General features: G+C 41.7%; 1 protein-coding gene across 1 annotated transcript; it reads left to right on the top strand.

The window, feature by feature from the left end:
* Positions 1-478: 478 nt before the first annotated feature.
* Positions 479-7,717, top strand: adra1aa (adrenoceptor alpha 1Aa). Its single transcript, XM_085787284.1, has 2 exons — positions 479-1,624; positions 6,897-7,717. The coding sequence occupies exons 1-2, from the start codon at positions 727-729 to the stop codon at positions 7,439-7,441; spliced, it is 1,443 nt and encodes a 480-aa protein (XP_085643410.1). The 5' UTR covers positions 479-726; the 3' UTR covers positions 7,442-7,717.
* The last annotated feature ends 3,697 nt before the right edge of the window (positions 7,718-11,414 follow it).

The raw sequence follows: 11,414 nt of genomic DNA, 5'->3' as shown, positions 1-11,414 counted from the left end.
TGAGCCGAAGAAACATGGAAAGGAAAAAAAAGAAAAGAAAAAGAAAACAGCAAAAATGAAACAAAAGACTGAGCAAGGATAAATGCTTTTGGGTTTTAGTGTCTGTGTTGAATGTGTCAATTCTCTCAAAGCAGATTCTTCTCTTTCTTCTCTTTCTTTTCAAAGGCTCTGTTGCTGTTTCCTGCTAGCTGTGTTGATCTTGAAATCGCCCACTGCATTCAGCAGGAGGAACTTGGATGCTGCCTCGTGCTCACCTACCAGCCAAATCCAGAGAGGAGCACCAGTTTTTTTTTTTTAGAAAATGGACTTGAATTTTGTGCCTTTTGTCTCGATGTGCGCACCCATTGTGTATCCCATCTATAAGACGAAACTGTTTTTGTACCAGCTGCACAATAACAGCTAGTTGTAACATTTTCAAGATGGATTTCCTCTCAACACAGTAGGTTTTGTCTACATACAGTATATCTAGTACTTCTCTCGCTTGTGTTTCTGCATGCATCCCGTAGTTTTATTTTTCTTGATGCATCGCCAATGTAATGGCTCATTTACCAGAGGCATCATCATTCAAATTATGTTTTGACAGACTTAATGTGATCATTACTCTAATGGCTTTTATGCGAATGCTCTGATGTCCCCCTTGTGGCGTAGTGTACTTAAATAGGTGTGTGTTTCAGTCTACCTTTGCTGCACAGGACGGTGCCGAGCATCAGCATAGATCTGGAACACATGGTTGCTGTACAGGACAACATGACCCCAGCTCCTCTGACACAGAACTGCTCCAACTGCAGCCAGACTTTACCCCAAGAGTTCAACGTGGTCAAAGCCGTGGTGTTGGGTTTGGTGCTCGGTATCTTTATTGTGTTTGGAATTGTGGGAAACATCCTGGTAATCCTCTCAGTAGTTTGTCATCGACACCTGCGCACCGTGACGCATTATTTTATAGTCAATCTGGCAGTGGCAGATTTAATGCTGAGCTCCACTGTCCTACCCTTCTCTGCCATCCTAGAGATCCTGGACCGTTGGGTGTTTGGACGAGTCTTTTGTAATGTTTGGGCAGCTGTGGACGTGCTCTGCTGCACTGCCTCCATCATGAGCCTATGCGTGATCTCTGTGGACCGATACATTGGAGTCAGTTATCCTCTCCGTTACCCAACCATAATGACAAAACACAGGGCTCTGCTGGCCGTGATGCTGCTGTGGGTGCTGTCCATTATCATATCCATTGGACCTTTGTTCGGCTGGAAAGAGCCGGCTCCACAGGACGAGTCCGTCTGCAAAATAACGGAGGAGCCGGGCTACGCTATCTTCTCTGCAGTGGGTTCCTTCTACCTCCCCCTGGCCATCATACTGGCCATGTACTGTCGAGTTTATGTGGTAGCTCACAGAGAAAGCCAGGGCCTGAGGGAGGGCCAAAAGACAGAGAAGTCAGATTCAGAGCAGGTGATACTCAGGATACACAGAGGCAACACCACTGTATCAGAAGACGAGGCCCTTCGCAGCCGCACTCATTTTGCCCTGCGGCTGCTCAAGTTCTCACGTGAGAAGAAAGCCGCCAAGACCTTGGGCATTGTGGTCGGCTGCTTCGTGCTGTGCTGGCTGCCTTTTTTCCTGGTGCTCCCCATCAGTGAGTATATTCATGCCTATTGTGTATGTGATATTTGTTTGAGTCAGATGACCTTGTGTGTAAGACATCAACCCATGATATGAGCAATATTATTTTAATCAGCCTGCAGGCCATTGCATGTCTTTTTTTTATTTACATGATGAGCATTTAAGGAGATTTAAGTTTTTGCTCTTATTATAAAGTCAATGATAGTATATGTTCAAGGTCAGCATCAAACTTCTTTCCTCTTGTCACTAAAAGTCTCCAATGCCGCATTTAACTAATCACTATCACGACTCTTCTTCAACTGAAATTAGCATGTTAACCAGTTAGCCTCAGCCCATCTCATCACTTTCTGATAGCCACTCACTTAACTCTTGCTGTGCCACTACAATTTCCTTTCCTCCACTGACAAAAACAATTCAGCAAAGTATCCAGTTTGCCTCCAGTCCAACATGAGGGGAAGAGGAAGTGACACTGCTCAGAGCGGGCACTCTAACATCTTGTCTGATAAATGCAGAAACGGTTCTCTATGAGTGACCACCACCACCCGCTCCTGGCAAGAAACCCCATTGGGCAGCAGAGAAAACTTCTATATTGCTCCTTTATTTGACATTTTGGAAAATACACATTCACTTTCTTGTTGAAAGTTAGATGACAGGACGGATACCATGTCTTCATTGGTAAATATGAAGCTACGGTCAGTATTGGGTTGAAATAGCTCTGCACCAAGATTAAAACAAGGGAAATAGCCCAGCTGTGTCCAAAGCTTAAAACTCTCAAAAGGTCACAAATTAACATGTCATAGCTTGTTTGCTTAATCTTTTCTGAAACTAAAGGGTAAAAACAACAAGCTGTGGATTAAATAGGGGTTATGTTTGGAGTGTCTTGGTAGAGTAGAGTTACTTCCTACTAGAGTCCTTAAAGTTGCTGCGAATTGAATGGAAAGATATTAGATGGATATTCTCATCTTATTCTTTAAATAAATGGCATGTTTCCAAAATGTTCTCATTCTTTACTCTTACGCAGGACATTCTTTATAACCTCTTACTTAATAATGCATCCATATATTTGATCACTTGCACTCATACATAAGTCCGAAAGCTATTCAGCGCCGCCATGAATACATTTTAGGATCCATTCATTGATTTATGCTGCTGCCAGGTTTTAAGTGCTAGTTCATTTAATTGTTTGGTGATGTTACCTGAATTGCTCCTCTGTGGCAGCAGACTGGAGTGACTTCATTCAGACAAGCCTTGTGGCCTCTTGAGCAGCGTAGTAAATGCTTTGACTCGGCCAGGTAGACGTTCTATAAATAGCCTCAATAAATCTTTCAGATCTGTGACAGCCTCTGGTGCTCCCCTGTGTGTAAACAAAAGCGCAGAATTTCTGAGGCTAGTGTATGTTTTAAATAGACCCTTCAATGAAGTGTCAGGCTGTTTCTTACCCTTTCTCCCTGTGACTCACATCATCACAATGCCAGTCGGGGAATGATAGATAAAGCCATAACGCCGGTGCCAGACCTCATATGATGTTGCCTTCAGGAGCAGCCAGCCTGATGAAGACAAGCTTGAGGGGGAATCATCCAGCTCACCAACCATGCACGTGCTATATGTGTTGATGTCAATGTGGAGGGAATGTGACAAAGAAATCCGAACCAAGTAGCTATGAGATATGGCAAAAACCTCACAAATCCCACTGGGTTTTTTATTTATTCCATGCTCTCATGCCAGTAAAAATAGCTGCTACCATTTGGCTGTGTACTCTCCTGACTGGGAAATAAGGAAAAGCCTAAGCTTACCATTGCCGCCTACTAATACTGGCATCAGGCTGCATACCGCAGCCAGCCACAGAAGTCTGTAGCAGTAAATCACTATTGTGATGTGTGGCCCTGGATAACTGGTGACTGTCTGATTTGTTTTTATTGGAGTAAATGTCTTGTCATCAAAGAAAAAATAAATTGTGGGATTTTATAATGTCAAAACAAATTAAAACAGTGAGTTGTTAGGCTCTGTGTTTATTTTTGGATTGTCCACCTCTCCTTGACATTTCAGAAGTCCTTCTCAGGGACTATGAGGACGTGTAAAATAAGCCTTTGCTAATTTAAAGAATAACTTCATAAGGTGCCTCTTTTCCAAAATAGAGGTTAAGCTCCCGACCATGAGCTGAACCTGTCACCTTTCTTTCATCACAGTCCAATAAATCATAATTAACTACATACAAGGTGTTTCAATGCCCTTCCTGGTTTCAAACTTCTTAGGGGACAGAGGACACAGAGGCAACTCTACTAACCCTAAACACTAAACCACCAACCTTAACAATGGGTCAAATTTAAAAAAAAAATTGTTTCGTTTTTTTTTTTTTTTTTTACCTATCAAATCTGCTTTGGTTTTATGTCGTACAGCTTTAGTGTTTTGATTGGCCTCTATCAGCCTTGTTTCATGACCAGGCAGAAATATGATGAAATCCTGAACACTAAACCACCAACCTTAACAATGGGTCAAACCACCAACCTTAACAATGGGTCAAATTTAAAAAAAAAATTGTTTCGTTTTTTTTTTTTTTTTTTACCTATCAAATCTGCTTTGGTTTTATGTCGTACAGCTTTAGTGTTTTGATTGGCCTCTATCAGCCTTGTTTCATGACCAGGCAGAAATATGATGAAATCTATAAAACTGTACTGTAAACTTCCCAGGACTAAACTCTTATGTCAACTTAAAGGAGGTATTTGTTTTCTCTGCCACTGACTGTAGTTTCTTCATGTTGCATGTTCAGGGCAGAGGCTGTAGTGAGTTGTTGATGGAAAGTGATGACAGTGATGACAATGATGACAGTGGCAAGCTAACGTGTTGTTTCCCACTGGTGGAGGCAGCTCAATTCAATGCAGTATTTCTTGTAGACCCTGGAAGTGAACAGCTATAGATACTAACAATTCCTACTGCATGTGGCAAAAGCAAACCTTTTAATGGTGTATAGCCATCCCAAGAGCCTATAGTTAAAAGGAGAGGGAACATGATTCCAAATGCACATGTTACTCTGTGGTTGTAGGATTTGTCACTCGGTGAATGTTAGCCAGCCAGAAGAGCTCTGTAAGGTCATAGTACATCACAGCAGAGTTTCCATCTTGTTCTGTGGCCCCAGAGTGACTAAACCAAATAATGCTACTTTAAAATGCATTTAGTGTTGGGACCTTTTAATATCTGTGGCCCTGAGAGTCCTATTTCACACGTTAGCTGCAGCCGTCAAAAAGCTTGCTACTAACGTAGGTGATAAATAGGTTTTCCCCTTGTTATTGCTCCCATGAATGCACCATGTCAGCGACAATGAAAAACAGAAAAACAGCCTCTGAAGTTTATCCAGCAGATTGTGGAGGGGGTTCACAAGCTATGGGGTCATGTGACTTTCTCAGCCCAAAACATGTTGTGGTTTATTTGAAGGTAACATTGCAAAAACAGTTACACAGTTGCTACACATAAAAACAGGCACTGTCTGATTTATTCAAAAGCATCTTTCTTTTTTCACTCAAGAAAGTGAATGTATCAAGTACATCAGCAATAATACAATTGCTCTTTTTTGCACAGCTGGGGATAGAAATGTATGAGCTACACAGACAGGCACAAAATAATTTGCTCTCAAACTCTCTGCACCTTTTTTATCTCTCACAATCTCATTTTTCAAAAGCCCACATTTAACCATCTGCACCAGCTCACCCAATAAAGTATCTCACAAGACAGCTTCTGCCTTTACACTTCTGAAGACAGATGATGGATACATATATTACAGTCACACAAGAAGCCAGCCATTTTATTATTTTTATATTTCGCCGGCAGCCACTGGATATGTGAGGGCTCACTAACATCAGGCCTGCATATAATGTGCCTGTTAAGCAATTTTCTCTTCTACTTCATCAATGATCCTACTCACACTCTCTGCACAGACGCTTCCTCTAATCAAGAGCTGCAGAATTTATGACAGCAATTTTAATAAAATACTTAACCTTGATGACGAGGAGGCAGGTTTTTTTCCTTCAAGGAAGCTGGATAGATCAATTAAAAATAAATCATCTTAAACAGATGTAAACGAGGGCAATGATATGTTTCTCTGAGGAGTTGCAGAGCATGTATTTATCTCATATAAACACAACCTTTGATGGAAGAGACAGGAGAACATCTGCAGCACTGATTCAAAGGATGGCAGTGTTTGTAAATTGTCGGTTTACAATTTTGGTAGAGCCTGAAATTTCTAAACAACTGTTTGATGGACATTTCATCAAATTTTGTGTGTGGTCCCCAGAGGATGAATCCTGATGACCTTGGTGATCCATTGAGATTTCCTCAAGCACCATCTGCAGGTCATATTATTCACATAGTCTCAGTGAAAGGTTGGCACCATCTAGATGTTTACTCACTTAATCCTAATAAAATTTTACTTTTCATACAGCACCACTCGTTAGGTTAAAGGGATAGTTCACTCAAAATTGAAATTTCATTCCATATGACGGTTGCAAATGGATACCACTTTTCTTCGTAACAAAAAGACACGCCAAAAAACATCCAAATACCTCCATGCTGCTCGTATGTAATGTCCGTCTTGTATTGAAGCCCCGAAATGCGAAATTGTTCCGAAAAAAATTAAAGTCTATATTTCAAGCTTGTTTGACGAACCAGGAAGAGGAGCTTCCACTGCAAACAAGCTTGAAATATAGACTTATTTAATTTTTTTCACGGAACAATTTCGCATTTCGGGGCTTCAATGCAAGATGGACATTACATACGAGCAGCATGGAGGTATTTGGATGTTTTTTGGTGTGTCTTTTTGTTACGAAGAAAAGTGGTATCCATTTGCAACCGTTATATGGACATGCACTGCTACGCCGAGACCCCCTGTAACTCAGAGAAGCCACGGAGGACTCCGAAACTTCTCCCAGCCCTTAGTCGACATGAGGGTGAGTAGATGATGGGTGCAATTTGAATTTTGGGTGAACTATTCTTTTAAATTTACAAGAGACATTCAAGGTCTCAAAATCCTAGCGCCCTTCATTGCTCATCTAGCATCTTCCTCAAGTCAACTTTTTAACTTGTGCTTTGGTATAGCCTACCAAGCAGCCTCAGCAGTATTCTGTGTTTAGCACTAATTACAACATGCTAAACTAACAGAGTGATGGTGCACCTCCTCCCAGCTAGCATGACTATAGACTCTTGGTTTTGTTTTGTTTTTTGTATATCAAAGACATGAAACAGTTTGCTCTTAATCACTGTTGGGATCCACCCTTTTGTGTCTTCTGTCCCCACAGGCTCGATGTTCCCTTTATACAGACCCTCTGACACTGTGTTCAAGATCACCTTCTGGCTCGGTTACTTCAACAGCTGCATTAACCCCATCATCTACCCATGCTCCAACCAGGAGTTTAAGAAAGCTTTCCAGAGTTTACTTGGAGTTCACTGTTTGCGAAAGACTCCCAGACCACACCATCATCATCTGAGTGCAGGTCCGAGTCAAATACAAGGTCACGGCCAACCCCTCACTCTGAACCTCGGGGCTCCGTGTCGCCTCAGCCCCTCCTCCTCCATGGCCCTGTCCAGAACGCCTTCCTCCAGGGACAGCAGGGAGTGGAAGGTTTTTCCTGGAGGCCCCGCAAGTGGATCAGGACCGGCCGAGACGAGCAGGGCTAAAGTAGCCAAACTCTGCAGTAAAGGCTTCCACCAAACCTGCTGCTGCTTCCTCCGTGGCAGGACCCCCCCACAGGAGTCAAACTGCGCCCCACCCCCTCCTGTCGGAAACCTTCCCACCATTAAAATACACCAACTGTCCCTGTCGGAAAAAGGAGAGCCTGTATAACTATACTGTAATCCTCCATCCATTAGTCATGACTCTGCTTTCAAGGTCACAGATGAGAAGATATTTCCTTTTGCTCTATTAACATCATCACATGAACTGTGCTGGAATGGCTGCTATTATATTTAAATTTGAAATATCTCTGCTTTGACATTATTCTGTGACTTATTTTGATCGTCTAAAACCTCCAAAGAAATATCACAAGCACTATATATTATCCCTTTTAAGAAGATGTGTTTGCCCTTTAACAAGATTTAGCTTTCTGAAAACAAACTACTGCAAAATACAAAATACAGCTTCAGCATATTAATAATTGCTTATTGAACTAATTTTTTTTTAATTATAACAAAAAAAAAAAACATGGAGAAAAAAAAAACTATCAAATCAAGTTTTGTTTAAGTGTTTAAAACAACCCTGTGTTCATCAAATGAAAAATATCTACATAGTGGAAAAGCTGTGAAAAAGAGGACCAAAAGATTTCTAGATGTTTACATATTTTATATTACAATAGAGGGATTAAAATGTATAAAAGTGTAAATATGAAAGTTTTATATATTGCATGATTTCACCAGATGTTTCAAAAATGCTGGTCAGTGGTGCTCCCATCGTCTAGAGTTTGCCTAATGTTGTTCCTGTTGTCAAAATGTTGTTTGTGTACTGCTCTGTACACAGTAAAAAAAACAAGGGACCTCACATACTTCCATGTCACATTACAATAAATTTGTATGACATATTCCTAACGAGGGATTCATGAGGACATATTTGGACTTTTCGGGTGTTTCTTTGCTTTTTTTGTGGGGGGGTGAGTAGGTTGATTCACTAAATATACAACCCCCTAAAAAACTTGTAGTTCATCTGTCCACATTCCCATAATTTCATCTACCTCCAAGCCGTGCCAGATGGATGTCTTAATATACTTGGGTGGAATTTGAACTGACCTTGTGGTTGCTGACCTCAATCCTGACCGGCCCCCAAGCCTCTTAAAAAATCCAACAGATTTAGAGATGTCAAATGAAGTCATACACAGTCTCAGACGTTATTCTCTCAGGCCCATACGCCTTGTGTTTCTGTCTTTTTTAGTCACCATCCACACACGAACCACAGATTCTCCATCTCAGCCTCCTAAAGATCTTTCAGTGTTGTGGGCGTGTCCATCAGTACAAAGGTGAAAAACTGAGTGTGTTCTGTGTGAGTTCAAGACCGCGAAGTGTCTCTGTGTTTACGCAGAGGCATCAAAGGGCAGGAGGACAACCTCCGCCAGTGGTATTGATTTATTTCTCTCTTGGCTGCACACTCTGTAGTACTGAGGATGTGCTCCCTTTGTGAGTCTGAAAGAGGGAGGAGATGCACTCGGCATCATTAAACCAACATCCTCCTCTGCGCCTTAAGTTGACTGGTTGACGCGGAGTGGACAGCTTTCCCACAGGGGAGGGACTCGGCAATGCAGTGAGAGTGCTTGTCTGTGTCCGCGTTGTCATTGACTGGCTTGTCAGTGGACCTGTAAATCACACCATCTCTTCACAGATGCCATTAGCAGTCACAGCAATAAACTACAGATGGTACAGATGACCTAATTCAATGCTCCCTCCATTGTCTGCCTCTGCCCTGAATGGTGGGATTATGAACAAAACCACGGCCAACAAATACCTTTGTGCCAGGCGTTATGAAGATATATTACCCTCCAAATGCAATAGCTGTAATGAATACCTATAATTAGATCTGCAGCCTTGGAGGAGTCAGATATAGACTGAAGCAGAGCAAGAACACCCCTCCTGTGTTTCATCAGGGCTCCCTGATTTTATCTAGTAATGTATTTGTGGCATAACTATCGAGTGTACGATCTATTTTTTCTCTGTATAATTTTGTAATGTATTTGTCCCGACAGATGCAAATTACTGAACCCAGAGTTACATTTCATCACAAGCACATATAGTTCCAAATTAACACTCACAGTGACACTGTGAAGACGCACACATCAACCCTGGGAGGGGTTGTAGTCTTTTAATAGTTGTGTCTATGTTCCAGTGAATGGAAAGCACAGCAAACACTGCTGGTGACTCATGTTTGCATGCTTCCCCAAGAGGATTCAGCTTTATGAAGTCTTTGTGATGACCCCCCACCCCCACCCCCACCCCTCCTCTCTCATCCGTGGGTGAAGATGGTAGTGACATTATAGGATTTCCCCTTCTCTGGTTTAATCAGTGCGCTCATCATATTAAGTCCTAATTGGACAACTGTCAAACAGCCAGGGGAGCTTCATTCCAACTAATAACAGAACTTCTTTTGACGTGTGCACTCACTGTGATGCAGCCACTCTCTTGCTCAGTTCACTTTACCAGAAGCATCCTCCCTCCCTCCCTCCCTGTGGGGTGAAGGAGATGGAACAACACATCGCTGCTCCGAGGGCCAAGCCTGCATATGCGTCACGAATCTGTGTCTCCACCTAGTGTCCTGCTGTCTCTCTGCATTTTAGTCCATCCACTGCTTGGACATAGTGACTCGGCAAAATAGTCAGCACTTTATTCTATATGCCAGACAGGTCGCTGATCTGTCCTGGAGGGGCTTTTCATGTACAAGGAAATGATTAGAGGTTTCTGGAAGGTACTGTGCACTTCAGGACTAATTATATAAACACTGGGCTCAGTCAGTGGACTACATCTTCAATGATTTAATGCCAGTTAACTCACCATGAGAATATTTTAATCAGGGTTGGTAAAATGTAACTTCAGTAGCAACCAAACATGTGTAAAAACTCAGTTAACTTAACATCAGCTCCATACACCTTGATAAATATTTATGTTATTAATACACAAGTGTATTTCATTTCAAAGGTTAACCACTGGACAGATTTACCCCAGTGAATGTGTGCAGGAAGGTTAGGCCTATAGCTTCCACATCACACCTGTCAACGTTGCACATTGACCTCCTAACCAGTCGTAATGTTGCACAAAAATCTGCTTTTACATAAACATTGTGAACTTAAAAGAATGGTTCACCCAAAATTCAAATTGCACTCATTATCTACTCACCCTTATGTCGACTAAGGGCTGGGAGAAGTTTCAGAGTTATTCGTGGCTTCTCTGAGTTACAGGGGGCCTCGGCGTAGCAGTGCATGTCCATATAACGGTTGCAAATGGATACCACTTTTCTTCGTAACAAAAAGACACACCAAAAAACATCTAAATACCTCCATGCTGCTCGTATGTAATGTCCGTCTTATATTGAAGCCCCGAAATGCGAAATTGTTCCGAAGAAAATTAAATAAGTCTATATTTCAAGCTTGTTTGCAGTGGAAGCTCCTCTTCCTGATCTGTCCAAATCTCACGAGATTTGTGCACAAATCGCGCTTGAAACAAGCTTGAAATATAGACCTAGACTTATTTAATTTTTTTCGGAACAATTTCGCATTTCGGGGCTTCAATACAAGACGGACATTACATATGAGCAGCATGGAGGTATTTGGATGTTTTTTGGTGTGTCTTTTTGTTACGAAGAAAAGTGGTATCCATTTGCAACTGTCATATGGACATGCACTGCTACGCCGAGACCCCCTGTAACTCAGAGAAGGTACAGATAACTCTGAAACTTCTCCCAGCCCTTAGTCGACATGAGGGTGAGTAGATAATGAGTGAAATTTCAATTTTGAGTGAACTATCCCTTTAAGACTTTGTTGTCTTCTGCAGATGAATATAAAAACATTTTTATAGTGTCACGCTCTGCACACACACATCATTTTGCTCAGTGAAGGTTGACCATCCTGCTGAAGTAGCAATAAGCAAACCGGAGTGGGGGGGGGGGCTTCAGATTGTTAACACTGAAATATTTGTGTGCAAGTAATATTTCAGTCTTGCAGCTCATTATTGTGGAGATAATAAGTATTATGAATCTTTAACAATGCATCATGTAGAGGAGACGAAGCATAAAATGGAAAGTGCGGCAATTGAGTGAATATATTTCATACATAAAATCTTGGGTA

Source organism: Trachurus japonicus, chromosome 9 (genome assembly GCF_045865225.1).
Source record: "Trachurus japonicus isolate A0001 chromosome 9, Traja_1.0".
Taxonomy (NCBI): Eukaryota; Metazoa; Chordata; class Actinopteri; order Carangiformes; family Carangidae; genus Trachurus; species Trachurus japonicus.
The sequence above is the reverse complement of the archived record's forward strand: the minus strand, read 5'-3'. Positions and strand labels throughout refer to the sequence as shown.

What these genes read in the sequence shown, in the direction of transcription:
- adra1aa (XM_085787284.1), top strand. Translation starts at nt 727, where the DNA reads ATGGTTGCTGTACAGGACAACATGACCCCAGCTCCTCTGACACAGAAC. An exon ending in TTTCCTGGTGCTCCCCATCA is followed by an intron (nt 1,625 to 6,896) that starts GTGAGTATATTC and finishes CTGTCCCCACAG; the next exon opens with GCTCGATGTTCCCTTTATAC.